Source organism: Lissotriton vulgaris, chromosome 9, assembly GCF_964263255.1.
Source record: "Lissotriton vulgaris chromosome 9, aLisVul1.2, whole genome shotgun sequence".
Classification (NCBI taxonomy): domain Eukaryota; kingdom Metazoa; phylum Chordata; class Amphibia; order Caudata; family Salamandridae; genus Lissotriton; species Lissotriton vulgaris.
This window is the reverse complement of record NC_141697.1, coordinates 454,376,813-454,399,770: the sequence shown is the minus strand read 5'-3', so window position 1 is coordinate 454,399,770 and position 22,958 is coordinate 454,376,813. Positions and strand designations below refer to the sequence as shown.

Sequence of the window (22,958 nt, the reverse complement as noted above, 5' to 3'; positions counted from 1 at the left end):
ACACCTGGAATACCTTGCTGGATCACTAACATGGTGGCTGATCTGAAAGCGGATCTAGAAGATACCATCATCGCGCTGATTAAACCCCTTATGGCCAAAATTGATAGGCTAACCTCTCTGATAAATAATAAGGGTGTTGGCCCAAAAGGTCAACTGGTACAAGATAGCGCTTCAACGAAAGCAAGGCATGATGGGGGTTCACCCCAAAAATTAACAAAAGATAAGGCAATCCCAACAACTGAATTGGCACCAAATAAATCCTCGACAGCACCACAAATGAATACAAAAGATGCACAAAATGCCACAACTTCACAAAACATTGGCAGTACCAATATGCAAACAAACGCCCAGACAAAACAACCATGTCAAGGAACTGCTCAAACACCACAGAGAAATAAAGATCAAACTCCAAAAGATAAATCTAAGGCAAACCCCACCCCACCAGTAAAGGTCCCAGAAAATAAAACATCAACCCGATTTAGGACAATTAACCTTCCCCCTGAAGCTCTGCCCTTTGTAGTCGTGTTGACAGGAGTCCCACCACTAAGAGAGGGTAAAAGGGAAACACAAGCGGAGCTAAAAAACAAATGTGTACAGTGGTTACAAATAAATAGACCGGTATCCCCTAATATTCATGGCAAAATTCTTACAGTAAGAAGGGGGGAGTGGATTGGGGGAGGAGCAAAAACAATAGCAGGGGACATAATAACTGTTAATTTCAGAGACATTGCAGCAGTAAACTTTATATGCAATGCACCCCTTAGCAGTGCTCACTCACAAATCCACCCCGTACATCTATCATACTTTTACCCCTACACACCCCAAAGACCTGTGCAGAGAAATAAAATCCCGATGAATAGGATCTATCAGATGGAACCTCAATATAGATCGGCCCAATGGCAAATGCCATATCAAGCGATTCCAAACTATGATCTCTTTTTAATGCAGCATGCACATTGGAATAGGTTTAGTGCACTTGAAGAGGTCGATTGACATGCACGGGGAAAAACCTCTTTATACACCCATAAGATCAAGGGAGGAAGGGCCGATGCTAACAGGAACTGGAACCGCAAACAGTATAGGACTCACGGACAGTAAGGGAGGTGGTAAAAAGAGTCTAAAAACCCAAAAAGAAAGACATAAAATGACAGAACATCTAGATCATAAGACAACCACTGAGTTGAGTAGACCGGCTAGCAATATCAGCCCACAACCCCGCACTAATATGCCAACTATAGAAGTAGACCAGGAAGTGTACCCATCAGGAGGTTTGATAGAACAACCTAGGGTTGATACCCATGAAAACCTTCAAATTGTATCCTGGAATATTGCAGGACTAGCAGCCAAATTTGAATCTCAAGAATGGCATGACTATATAAATAAATTTCAAATCGTATGCCTGCAAGAAACATGGGCGGTTGAGCCAAACAAGTATAGTCTAGAGGGATACAAATGTTTTTTTGTCCCGGCCACAAAGGCATCATCGGGGAGAGCCATTGGGGGATTGATAATTTATGTAAACCTAAATATCCAGGGAGTTTGGTCAAATTTTAACTGGGACTCACACAACATACAAGTAGTAAGGTTTGGTTTTAAAAGACTAAACCTCCTTCTACTTAACTGGTACAATGCTGTCGGTACGATGGCAAAGGGAGCCGCTGTCAAAGAACTGGACTCCTGTCTAGAAAAATTGATCTCCTTAAATGAGACACCAAACCCTCCAAGTTTAATACTTTTGGGGGATTTTAACTGTCACCTTTGTGACAAATTAAAACCATTTAACAAAGACTGGTCAAGATGCACTATAGCGAAAGGGCCACATTTTGCTCATGTAATAGAGGGATGGGATCTTGAGAAACTAACGAAAAGGTATAATTTGGATCTTGCTGAGTTGGGCGAAAATGGAGACCTTAACCCAACATTTAGAGGCAGAGGTTGCCAGTCCTATATTGATTATATTCTAGTCTCGCCCCTATTAAAAAGAAACATTAGTAATATGGCCATAGACGCAAGCATCTTTAGTGACCACAACCCTGTGACACTTACATTAAAAGGGTTTGATTTTAAAATAGCCTCAAAGAGAACAGACGTTATAGAAAAGGCAGTGGATCAAGGAAGGAGAATCAAGTGGGCCAGGATTGACGGGGACAGATTCTATAAAAACTTGATAACAGAGGGTCTAAATGCAATAAATATATGTCTTGATCCTAGGGTGGAAGGAGCTCTAGTGGTCAGCGCATTTGAAGAAATCGCATGCCATGTAAATAATCTTCTGAAGACCTCTAAAGTGAGTAAAGTGCCTTCCACCCCTCATTGGTTTGATTCCTTTTGTACTAAGGCGCACAAAAAACTGAAACTTAGTCTCCATGCCAAACCCAGGGATAAGCTCACAATAGCACAGAATAGATCTGAATATAAAAAAGCACTGAATACTCATAAAAAGAGCCTAGAAATTGAAGCCTGGGAGGACCTAAGGGACGCTGCAGAAAGGCGAGATATTTCAGGTTTCTGGAAGGTCATTAATACCCCATGCTTCCAGGATCAAGGAGCACCAAAAATAATGAACACTATTTTACCCGAACAATGGCAGAACCACTTTCAGAGCCTCTACAATTACACAGGACATTTAACCCAGGGGGAAGAACTAAGGTTAATACAGCACTCAAGACTGGACTTTTCCCTGAAAGAAGTTGAATTGGCAATAGTAGGGCTCAGTAAAAACAAAGCACCCGGCCTGGATGGAATACCACCTGATCTCTACCTGAGCAAAATTGATCTGTGGGCTCCGCTGCTAACGAGGGTTCTGAACGAGGCAGTGGTGGCAGGACTGCCTCGTTCCTGGTCAACCGCAACTATAGTTCCGATTTACAAAAAGGGGAACCGTGACGACCCTCAATGCTATCGCCCCATTTCTCTTATAGACGTGACAGCGAAAGTACTGGGGCGAGTCATTTTACATCGTTTGCAGGAATGGGCTGTGGAGCACCAGGTTTTCTCAGACGTCCAATATGGCTTCAGGGAGGGTAGATCCACCCCTGATCAATGTTTGAATCTGTACCTTCTGGCAGCAAAATATACCATCGCTGGCAGTGGGACTATATTCATGGGGTTCATGGACCTCTCCGCGGCTTTTGACCGTGTAAACAGAGGAAAACTTTGGTCATTATTGATAAGTCTAGGAGTGGATCAACCCCTTGTGGATATCTTACAAACTCTACATTGGAATACATCTGCAAGCGTGAGGTATAACCAAGAGGGAAGCAAGACCGACCCCTTTGTCTGTACCAGTGGAGTGAGGCAGGGCTGCATCTGAGCGCCCTTGCTATTCTCTATATATATTAATCTCCTGGAAAAAGAATTCTTTAAGCTAAAGGTGGATTCGCCCCAAATTGGCCACCGTGCAGTGCCGATATTACTTTATGCCGATGACGCGGTACTGTTAGCCAGAACCCCCTTGGGTTTGCAAAAGTTGATTGACGGTTTTGTCGACTTCATGGCCAAACTCGATTTATCGACAAACCTTGAAAAATCTTATGTCATGTCAACAGGATCAAAGAAAAAAGGGACCTTTACTTATAACATCGGATCACACAAGATTGGCCAGGTTAAGACCTTTTCATACCTGAGCGTACTGTTTGACAATCATTTGAACTTTAAACCCCTGGTGGAGAAACATACAACGAAACTGGCGGCGTCATCAGGAACCATTATGGGGTATGGCCGAAGACTGGGAAGGTGGTCTCCAGAGCAAATATTAAATTTGTATAGATCAATTTGCTGTGCGAAGGTTACCTATGGTGCGGAAGTTTGGGGTTTTATAGACAATAGATTACAACAAATACAGGTGGAAGAAAATACATTTCTGAGAAGAATTTTGAAATTGCCACAGAGTGTCCCGGCCTATATCATTCATGAGGAAGTCGGAGAGTCCTTTATCGAAGACCGGATTAAAGTTAAACCCCTTCTGGCTTGGGTTAAAATATGGACCAACCCGGATGCGGCTTTCACAAGACAAATCATAATAGACTGCCTTAAACGTGACAATGGGCACTATATTCCCTGGCTGAAGTACATTAGGACTCGTTAGAGGAGATTGACTGTACAAATTTCTTCACATCCCCAGAATCCCTAACTGCTGAGAGTAAAACAATGGTAAAAAAACTTTTCTCAGAATGGTTACTGATGATTAGGGCAGAGAGGGAAAGATGTAAGCCCACTGTTTTATCTTATTGTCAACTTACAGCGAAGCAAGGAATGGAACCATATCTGAGGGTCATGCATAATGCTCAGGATCGCTACCACATGACCCGATTCAGATTGAACATGCTTCATCATTTATTTGCGGTTCCTTCCGGGTTCACTCTTACAGTGGAGGCGAAGGGTACCTGCGGCTGCGACGCTAGGTCTCCGCAGGATACCCTTCACTTTGTTTTACTATGTCCATTTTATTCCGTCCCAAGACGTAAGTTCCTAGTGGGGATTCTGAAAGAATCAAAAATCAGACAAGCAAAAATGGCCTTGAAGTTTCTACAGGAAGCTGAAGATGCTTATACACTATTTTGCACTGTAAGCTTTATCCGGGTAGCATTGCGGTTAAGGGACACTAGAGAAAATTGACTTTAATACCATCTAATCCCTTAAAATCAATTCCGTTTCCACTAGTCTAATGAAATATGCTTTTAGCTAAACTTTTTAATTTACATCTCTTTTTTAAACAAAAAATTTTTTATGTAATATTTGTGTGTATATTGTATATGTGCTTTTATGGTGTCTTTTTAAGTACCGAATAAAGACTATTTGATTGATAATGGCTTACCACTACGTTTGTGTAGTCAGTATAGCATTAATGTTTTACGATCTGATAGCAATTGCAAAACATTATTACAACCATTCCAAATCGGTATCTGTATGGTATGCCCTAAAACTCTCCCCTTCCAAATACAGGTATTTGGTCACAAACCCTAACTGTGATTCGGTAACATGTTATTGAATCACAGTTTGGGTTTCATACATATCAAAATGCATTTTGTGGTTGCAAGTGGCTGATTTTGCAAATTGTTTTTTTTAATTCAATAAAGCTTTGTACATCTGACACCAAATGCCCCATTGTAGAACTCGAGTCTCTCAGGCTAGCGAGGCAGAGCAGTTCAAGGACTACTCAGAAGAGGTGGTGTGAGCTAGCAACGCAGTTCTCAGGCATGCAACAAGCAACACCCAATAAATCACTGTTCAGTCACTGCTTTTACTTAAAAAAAGAAAAAGTAGGTCATTATGCACACACAATTCAATATCACACAATTTACAAAAACATACATGACGGCAGGTGGAAATGCCTAGGATGACATCCTCCAAACAGTTCACACCCCCAGGGAGTGCTAACCCTAACTACAATAACCCCAATAAACTTATCCTATGCTAGTTGCAATATAAAGGGGTGTAGTTATCAAAAGGCAGACCTACTGACTTTGCCAGGATGTCACCATATGGATTAAAAGCAGAAACATGTCACCATAAACAAATGCAACGCTATTAAATCTCTTAAGGATGATACCACCTTACAATTACACTCATTAGGACTTGCAATGTCTCAGTATTAACTATGGAATGGTCAATATATGCATGTAATAATTAATTGTTAGCTTTATCATTGTCAATGAAGCTTTTCAACTTCAACATTTTGACCGCAGCACTAATTCCGCCGCAGTGCTGGCATTCTAATCAGTGGGTGGGGTTCGGACGGCCCTCGGCCGTCCTCCAAACACGCCCACCGTCATGTGGGATGGCCCAGGGCCGTCTGCAGCATCAAAGGGGTTAAATAGGCAGTGTACATGGACCTTCTACATTTAACCATGCAGAAAATCAGCATTAGGACCCATCAACTGGAGACCCTCCTCTCTTCACCCTTTGGGCCCAAGCTCCAAGAGTACCTAAAAATAGAACTACCTTTTCCATGGGCCACTAATTTGATCCCCTGGGAGACCTAGGCTGTCTTGAAAAGTTTGGCTGGGGCAGTCCTCTGGTGTAATAAATGTGCACCGCTATGCCAGTCATCAGTAAGCTAAAGTGTTTTCTGGGGCATGCCTTTTCCTTCGGGCGATGTTTTGTATATCTTAAAGCCTCATGACGCAGACCCAAGAATGCTCCTTGTGTTCTCTTTCTTTTTTCTTCTTTTTGGCATAATGTTAACCATGCCTCACCTATTTGCATCTGGGAGCTCGCCAGCGATGGGGCCGCTTGTTGGCCCTAACCTGCATTCCTCTAGCCGGCTCCCTGCCCTTCTGACATTGCTGGAATGCTGAAATGGGAACCGGCAATCTTCATTACTCCCACGGATCAGGGACACAGCCTCTTCAGCTCTCCCGCTCCTACAGGAGAACACCCATGTCTGATGTCAGCCCAGGAGAGCCCCCACCCCCACATCTCTCAGCTCATGAGATTCTCCTCTTCATCCCTGTGGTTTCCCAGGCCTGGAAAATAATGCTCTTGGGGCTCTAGCCCTTTCAATGGACCTTGGAAGATTGGAGAGGAGTGGCACTCATGTTTCTTTTGTATCGTTCATAACATTGGTTTCTCTATGAGCTGGTCCTTGGAAACCGGGGGCACGCACATCCCCACTTCATAATGATCTCTTTTTTCGGTGGCAATAGTGGTCCCTGGGTGTCTGGATGGCATGTGCAGGGGGTGCCGTAAATGCCCAATCTTGGCCACTTGCCCTGGGGGATCAAACTCCTTCCCATGTCTTTTTTATGGCCTGGAGGGCCAGTTTGTAAGATCTGTATATGATTGCTGTCCTGGTGACTCACAGTAGCCACCTGAAGGGGTTTCATCAGACCTCCTGGCATATAGATATTTATATTCCTTTGGGGAACTTGGCTTTTTCGCTCCATATTGAGGACCTGTCCTGTGTACAGCACCTGGTGTTGTCCAAAGCCTGGGGTTGCCTACAGAGGCACCACACAGCCCTCAAGGCATATGCTCCATGCCTGCATTCTTAATGTCTCACCTGAAGGGCACCCATGCGATACCTGAAGTCAGGGGGCAAACCCAGCACTAGGACATTTTAGGGGAACCATTCCTCTCCTTAGTCCTCTAGGAGGTACCTCTCTCTCTCTCTCACACACACACACTCTCCTCTGTGCAGAGATTTTTAAGAGGGTACAGAGATCTCCAGAAGGTGGTCACCTTTGACCAATCCTGGGATCACTTTACCCCTGTCCAAACCACCTACACAGCATATATTTATTTAAAAGAGTTTTATATAGCGCTGGCTAGACCCGAAGTTATCAGAGCGCTTTACATGAGAATCAACAATGTAACAGAAAAAGTTCAACAATTACAAAATACATTAAAAAAATTAGGCAATACCATTAGTAGAGGAGAGAAAGGAGAGATTTAAGTGGTGGAAGGGGCAGGGGGGGGTGATAAAGGGAGGATAAGGGAAGAGACAATAAGGAGAGACGAAAAAGATCTAAGCACACCATTGAAACTAATTAATGCTTTCCAGGTCTGGTATCTTAACCACACATGGAAGATAACTTTTGGGAAGTAAAAATTAATTTCTCACCCTGTTTATTGTCTGTTGGTTCTGAATTTTTAGAGGTTTTAATTAAACTTTTACACCCCGGCACAATTATATAGGTATGGGCTGCGTGAGTCGGCGTGCTGTGACAGATGCGGACAGGATGATGCAGACTTTATGCATTTGGCGTGGAATTGCCGGACACTAGCTGATTTCTGGGTCGCAGTGGTGAATTGCTTGCGTGAGATGGTTGCTGTGGACCGCCCCTGTACTCCACTGTTGGGCCTCCTCTGTTGTGTCCCGCATGTGAGAGGGGTGAGTGGCATCTTTGTGCGACTGGCGCTGCTGATGGTGCGCGTAGGGTGGCGATCACGTGGGGGAGAGGGTGCCGGCCTGTCCTTAAGGCGTGGCTGACTGACTTGGTGTATTGCCGCGATAACCTCAACATCAATGCGGAAGAGCTGCCCCTCACATTGAGGCCGAGGGACATTTGGGAGCCTTTGCGATTATATCTGCTCGATAAAACTGAGTAAAGAATAGATTGGCGCTGGGACTCGGAGGGGGCGTGATATGTGGTGAAAGAGACTGAGGGGATCCTTCAATAGGAACAACGTAACTGAGTAAGGAATTACCAGGCGGATGGCTTGCATAGTGATTGTGATTTGTAGATGACACTGCTTTGTTATTAAAAATGTTTTTTTATGTTTTGTTCTTGGGTTTCTTTTGCATTTTCTTTTGGACTTCACCTGTGCTCTAGTTTACTTGACTGTTTACCGAGTAGGAGAATTTCACTGCGTCTCATGAAGATATTGTCAGACTCAAGCAATCAAAATTGAAGATGCCTTTATAGATAAACCATGTATGTGTATCATCTACAATGCAGATGAAGGTGTTTTCTTTGCTTTGCTGATTTGATAAAATAAAAAAAAATAAAAGGTTTTAATTAACATTCTGTGACAAAGTTTAGTACTGTCTCAGTGTTCTAAAGCTGTGTTTTAAGACCAGGCAAATAAAACAAACTGCCTCCAAAGGGACACATAATATCATATTATAGACTCACTGCTAGGAATCCAGATGATTCACGGTGTGTGCTACATAAAAATATTGAAACCTAACAAGTCAGTACAAGGAACCTCTTTGCTACTTTTTGTGACTGGTTGGGGTGGGCAAGTACCAACAAGTTTAAGAGAATGGATACATATTCAAGGAAAGACAGTCCACTACCCATTGGTGGGATCTCTCCTGTTTCAAGGCATCTCTTAGATCAAGACAAGAAGGAAGGCCATTGGAATGCATATTTTACAAGGCTCATCCGAAACAGGGGTAGCTTTCTAATGAGCAGATTAGGAGAGAACTGACTCGTGAATTATACAGGTCCTGCTCAGAGGTTGCTAGAATGTTTAAAATTATAGCTTTGATAAAAATAAAATATTCAGACCAGAGGTTCTGGTTTCTTATGTTCCTCTGTTTGAGAATCACAATGTAAAAATCTTGAGAACAATAAGACATTTGATTTCAGCATCCACACGTATGACAGAACTGATAGCAAATCTAGTAAAGACATAGTAATTAAAATATCACCCAGAGGTATTTATATCAAAGGTAGAAATACTCTCCCAGATCTTTCAGAAGCAGAGTTAGATAAACTATACTTTTTGTAATTGTTTATTGATTGATGTGCAGAGAAAGTTAAAGAAAATCATCATACATATTTTGGCATGGTGAAATTAACCTTGCATAGGGGTACGTTTGTATTTGCTTGAAGGTACAATTATATTTTTCAGATGATACCTTAACAGTAACTAATACATGCCATTGGTTATGGATGGAGAGTCTTCTTAAATCAATGAAGAAACAAAAGGGCAATAATACTATTGGTACTTAAGGTGACAAAATGTCTGGATAATTATGGTGTAGTTGACAAGTATAACTTAGTTAAGTATTGGAGTTCAAGCATATGATAATAAATGTGATTTAAAAAATAGCATGCCTATTAAAGGTTATTGGGAAATTGAGTACTATAATTTAGTCTCACATCAAATTTCAGTGAGTCTTTATCTGGACTATCTTTAGATATTGTTACCATATAAATATCTATCTTAAACACTCAAGGCAAACAGAACTAAAAGTAAAAAATAGAGACATGTTAAGAGCATTGCTATTTTTTAAGAAGTTTAAAAGAAGAACGTTTTAAGACCACTAAATACCTGACCTGGGGAATAAAAGTTATCCTATGAAAGCCATTAAAGCAAAACTCAGTCTGGGGTGCCCTCACACTAATTTGCGTACAGGCAATATAGTTATTTGTAAGAAAATGCCTCTTTTTAGCATGATGCTCCTAATTGTTAGACTGGTTGTTTGACTCAGTGCACTGGAACTCTACCTCTCAGGCCCCAGTTCATGTGTTTTGACCCCTAAAACATGTTGAAATTGGCAATACTCCTAATTGGCACATTTAACTCACCTATTAATCCCTAGTATATAGTACAAAGTGTACTTAGAACCTGTCAGTTCAATATCACTAGTGAACTGCAGAACATGTTGTGACACCACTAAAGTGATACTACACATCATGATTGCGGGCCTACCACCAGTATCTTGGCTGTACAAGTTTACATACAAATTCGCCTTGCCAAAATTTCCCTTTTAAATATTAGTTAAATATTAAGTAAACTCAAGGTAGGGTCCATGATATGTAAAAGTAGAACATGTGAAGGCTTAGTGTAAAAACTGTCCTTACAGGGACAAAGCCCCAAAAAGTATTTTCACTGTAGCAGGGCAAGGTGTTTTCACAGGAACACATTGGAAGTTAATATTAAAAGTAAGTTAAGTTATTGCTGCCTAGAAACCAGATAAAAAGTACATTCTTGAACTTTTTAAAATAGTTACACCAGTCTTATTTGGTGTGAAGAGCTTTCTGACTTTTTATGACTAAAGGTATATCACTTCAACTGCTCTTTTATTACACCAGCAGCCCAGACCATGCAGGTGGCTGCGGATTTCTATTCCGCTTTTGACACGGAAATTACTTTTTCAACCATACCCCTTGAGGAGACTCTGGCTGCCTTGACCTCCTTAAGTCTAGTTCTCCTCTCGATCCGTGTCCCGCAATACGTATGGCCCGCACAGCTCAAGTCATTAATCCTCTGGTGAACCAGCTGATTAACAAATCTTTAGGGTCAGCATCGGTCCCTCCCACATGGAAGCAGGCCATGCTGGTCCCCCTCATAAAAAAGCCAACACTGGATCCTCACATTCTCTCCAGCTATCAGCCTATCTCTCTGCTTCCGGTTGTAGCCAAAGTCTGCGAGAAACTAGTGAACAAACAACTGACCTATATTGAACAACACGGCATGTTGCACCACGCTCAATATGGTTTCCGTGCTTTTTTCAGCACTGAGTCTGCCTTAGTGGAAATCTCAGAGGCCATCAGGGAGTCGTTAGATGCTGGGGGAAGGGCAGTTTTGGTCCTATTGGACCTATCTGCTGCCTTTGATACTGTCCCCCATGCTCTCCTCCTGGCCCGATTGCAAAGGCTTGGTATCATCAGTGACGAATGGGAATGGCTGAAGTCCTTCCTTGACGGTAGATCCCAGCAAGTGTGGATCCCCCCTTTCGCATCTACCGACCAAGCTGTGCAAGAAGGGGTTCCTCAGGGATCCATACTGAGTCGTCTGTTATTTAATCTATATATCTAGCTAGCTGAGGACTTTGGCGCTAAAGTAGTAGCATATGCTGATGATACCCAGCTGTTATGCACCTGGAAAAAGCATGAGTCCAGTACGGACCACGTTAGAACCTGTCTGTCTGCGGTGTTCAACTGGTTTACTTCGGCCCAGCTGAAATGCAATGAAGATAAAACAAAGATACTGTTTTTTGGGGAATTCCCTTCACCGTTTTGTCACGACTGCTGGCCCGCTGATGCCCCCTGACCATCCCCTTCGGGTCTACCTGTGAAGAACCTGGGGATCTAGTTTGACGAAAACCTTAGTTTTGGCAATCATATCAACAAATTGACAGGTACATGTTTCGGCATTTTGAAGATGCTCAGAAAATGTCTGCCCCTGTTGCCTCTTTCCACCAAAGAAACAGTAATAAGGGCCTTGGTCACCTCCCGCCTTGATTATGCCAATGCATTGTATGTAGGTCTCCCTAGCTACCTAATGGATAAGTTGCATGTGGCGCAGAACGCCGCTGCGTGGTTGCTGCTGGACCTACCAAAACATACTAGCGTGAGGCAACATCTCCGTAATTTGCATTCGCTGCCGTTAAAAGCTAGGGTCTTGTTCAAGGCTTTAGTGACGGCCCATGCAGTACTATATGAATAGGTCCCAATGTATCTGAAGAAACTTTTCTCATTTTATGTCCCAGGCAGACACTTGCATTCCTTGAACACGTGCCCGGCCTCTGTACCCAAAATCCGTCTGAAAAGAAGGGGGGGCAGCTCATTGTCTTATTTGGCGCTAAGTCATGGAACTCTCTCCATAGGCCTTCAAAACCCCTTTCAGTTCAGGAAAAACTTAAAACTTTCCTATTCAATTATGCCTGTTTTCTTCTTTTTTCACTGCTCTCTTTTGCTGGGTTGCGCCGGGACACTCTTCTGAGTAGCCCTGCGCGTTACAAATCACCAATACCATAACATAACATAAAAAGTCCAATTCACTTGAAAAGTCAAATGTGTGCTAATTATTTTACCAAAAGTACTTTAAAAAAGTCACCCTTCTACCGACCTAAAGCCTCTAGATGGCAATTTGCATGAGCTTCCAACTTTTAGCCAGTAGCTGATTAAGCAAAAACTTGGATGTGGGGGAGACTTTCTGTTCCTCTAACCGAAAAACCATTTGGGCAGTGCCCAGGAACTTAATTATTTTCAAGGGGGCCTACTATGTCACAGGCAGAAACCCACTTTCCTTAAAGAGTCCATCTGGCAGTTTTAACTGCACCTGTCCTGAACCCTACTAGTGGCTTCTGTTGGAGTGAGCCTGACCCAAGTGCTACTTCTGAGGTTCTTGAACCCTTGGCTGTTGTTGGAGTATAAACCTCCTGCTTAACTCTAAAACCTGGGACTTAGAAACTTTTTCAAGACTTTCTGCCTGGAAATCCGGCAGTAGGTTAGGAGCAACCTGCCAAGCTGATCCACCAAGGGTAGATCATTTGTTGGGCCTGACTTCACTGCATTGCCTGCTACTTTTTTCTCCACAGCAGCAAAACGGATTCAACAGGCCTAACCTCAATTGGCATCCAATGACGTTGAACCCTCTTTGGATACAAGATGAAGCCTTGTCCTGCTGAAGAAATCTGACCTCCGGAAAAGAGTCTAAGTCCAAAGGAAGAAATCTTCACCACTGAACAGCATCTGATCAACAACGACAGCTTACTGGGGTGAAGGCTGCACTTTTCCTCCTTAGGAGCTTTTCCCACCTTCGTTGATGGCTTTACCAAGACCACACCTTTTGTCAACCCATTGTCAATCAAGCCTGCAGCCTTGCCCCGCTGAAGACTATACCATCTTATAAATTTTCTAATTATGAAGGTAAGTTTACAACTAGAACCATCCTGGTTCTCATATCTAACCTTCGTTCCTTTTCAGTCGGCTTCAAACCTTACCCATGTCCTGGTCTAGCGCGACCAGAGGCGCTTTCACTTTTTGCCTCAATTTTACCTTACATTTTAAAAATTAATATAACTAGCTCCCCTTACTGGATTTTTATTGTTTGGTGTCATTTTATTAATTGAAATATTCTGAATGTGTATAAATTGGAGTGGCATATTTATTGTGTTGCGTATTTGACTTTTTAACTATTTTGCTACTTCCTGTATGCGTTGCTCCATCTCCAAATGAAACCAAAGGGGATGATGGACGGAGTGTTGAACATTACAAGCACCCACCCCCAGTTAACTGACCTGGGTTTATCCATCATCATTCTTTAGCTCACTCCGCCACCCCAGTTCAGACATGGCCATATGCAAATCAGTCTGACCCTGTGCCTCATGGAAAGAGTCCAGCCCGAACTGCCAAGCCATGTCTTCCCTGGACCGGAAACAAGCATCTTGGGACCGGTTTCTGTCTAATCAGCCATCATCAGCCAGGCTAGCTTGAATCCATTGGCAAAGTGAAATGAGCAAGAGACCCACTCCAGGGCATACTCTGCCAACTCAGGGCAAACAAAGGAAAACCAAAGGGGATGATGGAGGGAGTGTTGAACATTGCAAGCACTCTCCAAGCGATTCAGGTTTTCTTTAATTGTGAACCTGATGGTTATTTTAAAAATCAACATTTATGTCCATCTGAAACTGATCTATCTACTTTTTGGTCTTCATGGAAAGCTGTGTTTTTTCTTTTATATGTGAGCAATACAGTTAAACAGCAAAGCATAATTCAAGGGATACTGTATTTTCACTGCTTGCCAGAATCCTTTTAAAAAAAAGGCAATTATATATGACACAAAGTGTACACTTAAAACTAGCAGAGCCGCCGTTCTGGACGGTTGAAAAGAGTGAAGCACACCTTGTCGGTAATTATGCGGTACGTTTGATTTGTCTGACTGAGCCGCTTCCGATAGCTGCATGTTCACTGATTCTGACAAGAATGCTGGGATGGTCTCTTTCCTTTACCAATTTGAATTTGAAGGAAGAGCCAGGGAACTGTTAATCCGCTTTAATGCAGCATGTTGCGATATTCTGCACCCTCGAACAAAGTCTTTAAAAGGTTGAATAAGGGATGTAGGGGCGACATTGATGAACGAATATATATATATATATATATTTTTTTTTTTTATGGTGAAATCGTGAACCGGCCCGCAAGTCGAATCCGAATTATTTACAAGGATTTTGAAAGACTCGCCTCTTAAGATACTCTTGCAGCGGGTAAGTCGTGTAAAAAAGAGAGGGTCTGCGTCTGACCGCGTGAGGGATGTATAAATCAGTTCCTCCCACCGAACTTGTTTGAAACGTTCTCTTTGGGTTTTCCTGCCTTATTCCAACTAGGTGCTATCCGACCAGTCGTTTGAACCCTGCTATTTACATCGAGCCTGTCATCGCTCATTAATTTATCCTGTTGAAATATACAGATCAAGGAAACCCTGAGTAGAGGTAAATGCACCTTACTGATACAATGAGTCGAATTTTTTGCCATTTTCCCTGAATTGTGCCTTCCTTGATCACTTGGATATCTTGAGCGATTAACTGCTAGGATGAATGATAAAGGAAATGTATGAGATGTTTGTGTTTCCAGGAATTCTTTTTAGTGTATTAAATACACGGCTTCTATATTTACTATGTTATTATTTATCCTCTCAACATTGGAGCTCACCAAAGTAGGGGTTTGTCTCAAAATAAATTATACTATATAACTGAACTCACATTATGTGGAACGAATTATGTACATTTAATTGAATGAAAATCATGTTTGATTTATTAGATGATAAGAACAAATTGAAAAATTATGCAACTGTGTATGAAGGAGTGTATTCTAAAATGTAACTTTTTTGTTGATGACAGATTGGCCACGGGGTATTTTCTTATGTGTTGTGTCCCCCACTACCTCGGCATGAGAGCCCTGATGAAGGTGCGCCTGTAGATCTAGGCTGAGCACCGAAACGCGCGTTGGCTTTACGTGTGTCCTGGATCCTGTTTCATCAACTTGGACTCTCTGGCAATTTGCTAGGAAGATCCGGCAGGATCCTATCATTATTGTTGTCACTCTGGGGATTACGTTGAGGAATGTGTATTTTGTGTCTGGTATATTAGTGAATGTTTGAGTGCGATTGAAAGAGAAGGATGTGTGTGTTTGTTAAGAGGTTTTGTGGGGTGATTGTACTATGTATTGATTGAAATATGTTTTATGAATTAATTAATTAATGTATTAGGATACAAAGAATTGTTGATTGAGTTGGCACTAACAAAATATGATAAAAAGAAAATAAAGATTTTATACTTTCTTATTTAACATTTTGTGTACCGTGTGACCTCTCTGCTACCCCTTGGTGAGTTCCATGTTGTATGTTAATTAACTTTGGACCCTTTTTGGGCCACTTTCAGAACCGCTAGGGTGGACTTTCTCCCTTGCAGTAGTGTTTGCAATAGTTTCACAGCATTTGTGACTTGCTCTAGGCCTCTAGCAATATCTTGGCTGCAGTGAGTCATCTGCATCTGCATGGTGTCACTGTGCAGAGGCGTTTTACAGCCTTTGTGTAGCTGTGCATACGTGCATGTGACTATTGTGCAGCCCTGTTTCTAGCACTTTCAGTGCACTCAAGTGTAGAACATAATTGTACTATTGCACCTGCCATAGCCATCATGCCCTCACCCATGTTACGCTGATTTCTGTTCAAATTGGACAGCTGCCTGTTTATTGACCACAGTGCCTTGTGTTGCAGGCGCTGCACTTGAAGCATGTCCTGCTCCAGTCCTGCAAATACAGTGGACGTCTCTACATTTACACAACTACTCCTGTACAAGGACCTTTGTGCTCCATATGTGTGTGATCTTTGCTGCAGGTGCTGTTGTCCTAGGCTCTCACCAGGTTCCTCCAGGTTCCTGAGTGTCTTCAATACTGTCTCTTGCTTCCACATGAATGTCCATGTCATCCTCCAAAGGAGGCAGAGGGGGCACATTTCTATGCTTCCTGCGCACTAATGGTGTTGTCACACATTCTTCACTGCTTTCTCCTTCATTGCCAGTATCAACATGGATTTGGGAGTCCTCTCCCTCAGCAATGTCCCCTGGTGCCCTTGATTGTGCTGTGGATGTAAAGTGGGACATATGAATTTGTGTTGTGTTATGCATCTTAGAACAAATAAAGTTTACAATTTTGAAGTTCTATCAATCCTGACACTCTCATGTAGCCTAAAATCCAAAACACAATGTGAGCATGTGTATCATTGCTCTCAATTACAAAGTATCCTTCATGAAACTACAACTCCCATGATGCATTTGTATGTGTATGGTATGGAGTGTACCTGGACTCAAACTTGTTTACTTCATGTCCCTCTATCTACACTGTGTGCATGTAACACCAAGCTGATTACATCTTTTTGCCATGCATCTTACCTTGAGAACTGGAAGCAGGGTCGGAGCTTTCAATATCAGCCACTCCACTAACACTCTCAGGCAGGAGAGAGGCCTCCACAAGTTCCTCATGTGGTGTTGGTTGTTCGGCAGTGGAAGTACCACCACCAGTCTTCTGTGCCTCCTTCAACCTGGCTGCCACCCTCTCTTTAGATCTCTGGCGCACATCGTACCATCTTTTTCTTAATTCCTCTATGGTACGTGTGGTGACTCCACCAGCATTAACCTTTTGTTGTATTTCAAGCCAGATCTTCCTCTTCCATGACTCTGGAACCTTCAATGCTTTCTTCCCAAAAAGCAGTTCATGGCTGCAAACCATTTCCTCAATGAAAACCTCTTGCTCCTTCTCTAAAAACGTGTTCTTCCTTTTCTTTCTGCCTCCATGCCCTCCGGTGGCCTCTGGTACTCCCTTGTAGAGGTAGCAGTTATGTGCAGCCTTCAAACACTCTCCTAACTGCCACTGGGTGTGGCTCAGGCAAGCAGGTGCAGGTAATCACTCCCTCTTCCTGGTTGTGATATCATCACCCTGCACCTGCTTTGCGGATTCCCGTCTTTGCGATTTCTTAAATTGCAAATATCGCGAATAAGGAATCGCAAACCATTATTCTCCAAATGTTTTGCAACATTTAAGAAATCGCTAAAATTTAGCGAGTAATTACATACTTCCCGTTTTGCGAAATCTGCAAGTGCGAATCGCAAAATATTGCAAATACAGATTCTCAAAACGGAATCTTGATACATCTGCCCCTTTATAACTAGTTTAGAGCGCTCAACTATAACATATCTAGAGCTTGTTCATAACCAGTTAACATTTTTCGATTTGGCTTTGCGTACCTCCTTTTTTTTTTTTTTTAATTTTTATTTTGCAGTATATCAGTTGAAAATAGAAAGGGGGTGGGAAACAGTAAGAGGGGAATCAGAAAGGGAAGAGAAAGACAGGCGACATACCGCCACGAAACCCCACACAGGGGGCGCAAAAATAGGGAGGGGCTCATTCAAAGAAGAAGGGCGACAGGGCTCCATACTCCACAGGTAGCCAACAATAGTTCGACAGGCAACAGGGGAGCTTCCACCCAGTGCAGCTTCTAGTCCAGAACAGGCACCCTTAGTTCGAAAGAACAGCCCAAACTCCGCTCATGGCCCAGTAGTCCTCCCTAGGCATAGCTAGTCGCAACGAGAGAGAGAGAAGGAAAGAAGAACACAAGACAATTACCCCAACTATCCCCCCACCCTCTTCCCTCCCCAAAATCGCCCTCCCCCCAGTGGCGGCGACCAGCAAGCATACAAATCAATACAGACATTCTCGAGATCAAATTTGGAAGAGATGGAGAGATCGCAGCGTTGATGGGCATACAGCCGAAGGTAAACCTCGGGACAGAAATCTCACAAGCGAGCCCCAGTTGTACATAAAGTTCTTAAAGTTCCCCAGGAAGATGTCAGAGAGGCGTTCCATGCTCAACAGACGCCACAGTCGGGCATGCCACAAGGAAATAGCTGGGGTAGATGGGGACTTCCACGCAGCCGCTAGAGTCATCTTGGCCGCACCCAAACATAACCAAATAACACGCTTACCTGCCCTAGTCTGGTGTTCAAGCAGCGGGTCCCTAAGCCCTAATAGGACAAAGGCCATGGAGTCCGGGATCGGGTAACCCAAGATGTCCTTTATGTGGGATAGAATCTCAGCCCAGAATGGCATGATGGTGGGGCAGTCCCACCATATATGGCTAAAGTCTCCCAACATCCCACAGCCCCGCCAACACCTATCTGAAGTAGCCGGAAATATGCGGTGTAATTTGGAGGGATATACGTACCAATCAAAGATGAGTTTCATATGTGCCTCTCTGAGGTCAGTAGAGTGATTGTGCGTTGTCACATCTCTCCATAAGGCCTGCCATTCATTAGTAGAAATGTCCCTCCCCAGTGTGGATTCCCAATGGTCTTGGTATCGCGGTCGCGGTGTCACGGTAGAGTCTAATAACAGTTTGTGCAGGAAAGAAATCGTGCCCCTCATGGTGGAAGTGTGAAGAAGGAAGGACTCAAATTTCGACAAGGGTCTGGTAGCCGCGTCCACTACGGCAGGCGACGTCGCCCAATGCAGGAGTTGGAGATGTCTAAAGCGTTCCGTTGGAAGAACACCATAATCCCTCATACAGTTGTGGAAAGTGAGGGGTTCGACGCCATGGAACAAGTGGGTGAGGGCTCTACAGCCACCTTCCCTCCAAGTGTCAAAGGGACCTTCCGCCAGGGCCGGGGGAAAAGCCGGGTTGAAGTGAATCGGGGTGAATGGGGACGGGAATGTGGTCCAACGGTCGTCACCGCTTACCGTGTCCCAGACTTTCAGCATCGTGCTCGTGGGGGTGCTAATGTAAGCATTCTTGGGTCGGTCTGCCTTAGGCTTCCAGGCCAGATCCCAGATGGAGCGGCCCGCAACGCTCCGATCCATGTGGAGCCAGTGCTTTTCCGACATCTGTTGGGACCACTCCACGATGACCCTCAGTTGGGTGGCTTTGTAGTACAAATGCATGTCTGGAAAGCCAACCCCGCCCTCCAAGCGTGGGCGCCGCAGGACCGAGAACGGAAGCCGTGCTCGGCCACCCTGCCAGACATATCTCAGCATCACGGTCTTCAATCGGCGGAAGTAGTCTAGCCCTATGGGAATAGGCAAAGCCTGAAATAAGTACAACAGTTTGGGAAGGAGCACCATTTTAAGGGCGTGTATCCTGCCCAGCCACGAGATGAATTTAGGCTTCCATCGTTCCAGCTCAATTTTAATGGAAGATAACATCGGAGGGAAGTTAGCGTGGAACAGGGCATTCACGGTGGAAGTCAACCGCACGCCCAGGTAGAGCAAGGACTCCGACGCCCAAGCGAGTGGAGTGAGCAGCCTGGTCAGTTGCACCTCCCCCGCCGATAGGGTCAGATTTAGGATGTAGGATTTATCAAAATTAACCTTGAAGCCCGCCACCTCCTCGTAGGCAGAGAGCACCGAGTGGACATGCGGTAGCGACAGCGCCGGCTCCCTGATAGACAACAGGACATCGTCCGCAAAGAGCGAGATCTTGTGCTGCTCGCCTGTAAAGGGAAGTCCTAGAATCTTCTCATTTTCTCGCACCGCCAATGCCAATGGCTCAATACTAAGAGCAAAGAGAAGGGGTGAGAGGGGACATCCCTGGCGCGTCCCTCGGGAATGACGAAAACTCGTGGATCTATGGCCGTTGACCAACACACGAGATGTAGGGCCACTGTAGTTAGCCTCAATCATCCTCACGAAAGAAGGCGAGAAACCGAAGGCTACTAGTGTCTGGTGCAAAAACCCCCAGTCGGCGCGGTCGAAAGCCTTCTCTGCGTCGAGCCCTACTAGCACCGCGGGTATGCGAAATCGTTCCGCCTTTTCGATGAGGTGTATGACGCGGCGCAGGTTATCATGGGTCTGTCTGCCTTTAATAAACCCCGATTGATCAGGATGGATCAGGGCAGGCATCAGGTCCTGCAGTCTACCCGCCAGAATAGAGGAATACAGTTTGGCGTCCAAGTTGAGAAGCGCGATCGGGCGGTAGGATGTACAAAGGGTAGTATCCTTCCCCGGCTTGGGAATATTAGTGATCAGTGCCTCGGCCATAGAGTCCGTGGTTCTGCCATCAACCGCCATTGCGTTGAAGAGGGAGACTAAGTAGTCGCACACTTCAGAAGCAAACGTTTTGTAGAAGAGGGCCGTGTAGCCGTCAGGCCCCGGGGCCTTGTGCAGCTTCAGGCCTTTAATGGCATCTAAGACCTCCTCCCGAGTGATAGGGGAGGATAGTGATTCATTCCATTCTTTAGAGACCTTCGGGAGAGACAGGCCCTCCAGGAATTTGGATTGTGCGCCGGGATCGAGGGCGTCACTCGAGTAGAGTGCCGCATAAAAGCGCCCGAATATGGTCGCCTTGTCTGCATCTCTATGCTGAACAGAGCCCGCCTGATCGCGAATTCCCCCAATATAATCTTTCTCGCGTTTATCCCGGAGTTGCCGGGCAAGATGGCGCCCGATCTTGTTGCCCTGGGAATAGGAGGTGCGCCTAAGTCGCAGGAGAGTGAATTCCGCCCTGTTATTATAATGGGCCTTCAGTTTCCCTCGCACCGCCGTCAGGGGGCGTAGAGTCACCCTGGAGGGGTTCGCCTTGTGGGCCTGTTCCAAAGTAGCCAGTTCCAATTCCAGAGCCTCCCTCTCCTCGCGCCTTAGCTTGTTCAGGTTCGCGTTGAGGGCGAGGCATGTGCCCCGTAAAGAGGCCTTGCACGCGTCCCACGTGGTATACACCGACGTGTCCGCGGGTGGATTGAGGAGGAAAAAATCACCAATCGCCTTGCGTAAGGCCTTACACGATTCCTCATCTCGCACCAGAGCTGCCGGGAAATACCACTTACGCCAACCATCCCCCCCGGTGGCCCAATGCAGTCCCAGAACCACAAGGCTATGGTCCGATAGTGAGAGCGGAAAAATACTAGCCAATTGTATGTCCCCCCGAAGGGCCTGACTAATCAAGACATAATCAATGCGGGAGTACGAGTGATGTACGTTGGAAAAAAAGGTGTAATCCCTGGTCTGTGCGTGGAAAAAGCGCCAACTGTCAATCAGCCCCATGTCTCCGAACTGACGTTTAGTTTCGTCTGAGAAGACGCCAGTGTCTGCCCTGCGGCCCCCAGAGCTATCCAAACCCCTGTCCCATATCATAATGAAATCGCCTAGTAAGAGTAAGTGACCCTCCACAAAGTCCCCTATCTTGTCCAGCAGACCCTGCAGAAAGCCATTCTGTCCCGTATTAGGGGCATACAATACAGCAAAAGTACACAGGCGGCCACGCAACAGTCCCTTCACCAGCAGCCAACGGCCTTCCCTATCCACACTCACACCCATGGGTTGAAAATGCAGGGAAGCCCGGAAGAGTAGGGCCACCCCTCTATGCTTCGTGGCCGCAGAGGCCCTGTAGATAAGGGGGAACTGCCTATGACGAAGCCTCAACTCATCCCTCCTAGCCAGGTGGGTTTCCTGGAGGGCCACCACATCCAAATGGTGATCTATGATGTACTTCCAGAGTTTCTGCCGTTTCTGCGGGGAGTTAAGGCCCTTTACATTCCAAGTTCCTATGCTGACAGGCATAAGGGGCAATACAGATTCCACGCCATGCCCGCACCGGTTCCGCACATGCATCAGGATCCAAGCCCAGGGAAGAGAAACAGACACAGGGACTCCAGGAAAGGGTCCCAGCCACAACCACCCCAAGAGGCCCACCCGGTCACTCCGCAAGTCCCGTGTGGCATCCATGCTCCTAAAGTACGCAGGGGTCAAGGAAGGCATATCCCGAAACAACATACGAAATATAGAAGAGAATGTCAACAAAGGCCCTTTCAACACACACTCATCACACACTGCCGCCGCCACCCCCGAACCCCCATCCCCAACCCAAACCGCCCTGTCATGACATCCATATTCAGAGCGCCAACAGACCCACCCTCTATCCCCCCAAGAACAAAGAACAACAAAATGCAACTCAAGGCACTGAACCTGAACCTCGCAGTCTTCAGTTCCAGCAGGTCACGGTTCAAAAGTCCCCCACTGGACTGGGGTCGGGCAGGGGTGTCCACCTGGGGACCCCCAGGTCCAAAATCCGGGGTGTCTTCTCCAAAAGTACCTTTGTACCCCGGGGACCTCAGGCCAAGAGCCCCTCCGACGCCACTCCATGAGTTCGGGGTCACGCTGCTCCAGAGCTCATCTGGGAATCCGTCATGGTGGCGGAGGCCACCGAAGCCACTGCGGCCCCTCTTTCCTGCTCACTAGTCGCCGAGTCCGGCCGCCGCCGCTCTGGGGATGGGCCCACCCTGTGCCACGAGGAAGAGCGACGCCGCCTCCGGAATGGAGAGCCACGCGCCTCCTGCGACGGTTCCGTTTCCTCAATACCTAGGAGATCCTTTGCCTCCCGCAGGGAATTGATCTGTCGCAGTCGATTCTCCCATCGAAAGATGATCCGGAAAGGATGGCCCCAGGAGTAGGATACTCCGCGCTCCCGGAGAAAGGCGGTCACAGGTCGGAAGTCCCTTCGTTTCTGCAAGGTCGTCGCCGCCAGGTCCTGGTAAAGCTGGGGGCGATGGCCCCTGAATTGCAGCGAGGCAGTGGTTCTCGCTTTTCTCAATATCTTTTCCTTTATCTGAAAGTCATGTACGCAAACGAGGATATCTGGAGGCGGCCCCCCGCCCCTCCTGGGCAGCCCCACTCTGTGCACTCTATCCATCTGGATGTCACGCACCTCTTCATCCTCTAAGATCTGGAGAAACAAGGCCAGGACGTACCCATGCAGGTCCCCCACTTCCCCGTCCCATGGCACTGCTTTAATACGAA

General features: G+C 45.4%; 1 protein-coding gene across 1 annotated transcript in view; it reads right to left on the bottom strand.

The window, feature by feature from the left end:
* LOC147690262 (inverted formin-2-like) overlaps positions 1-16,907 on the bottom strand; it is a 342,433-nt gene extending 325,526 nt beyond the window's left edge. The window contains exons 1-2 of the mRNA XM_086939469.1: positions 16,571-16,907; positions 16,041-16,260 (exon numbers count right to left, since the gene is read on the bottom strand). Coding sequence (XP_086795595.1) covers positions 16,041-16,260; positions 16,571-16,907 — 557 coding nt within the window. The remainder of the gene's footprint in view (positions 1-16,040; positions 16,261-16,570) is intronic.
* Positions 16,908-22,958: the final 6,051 nt, after the last annotated feature.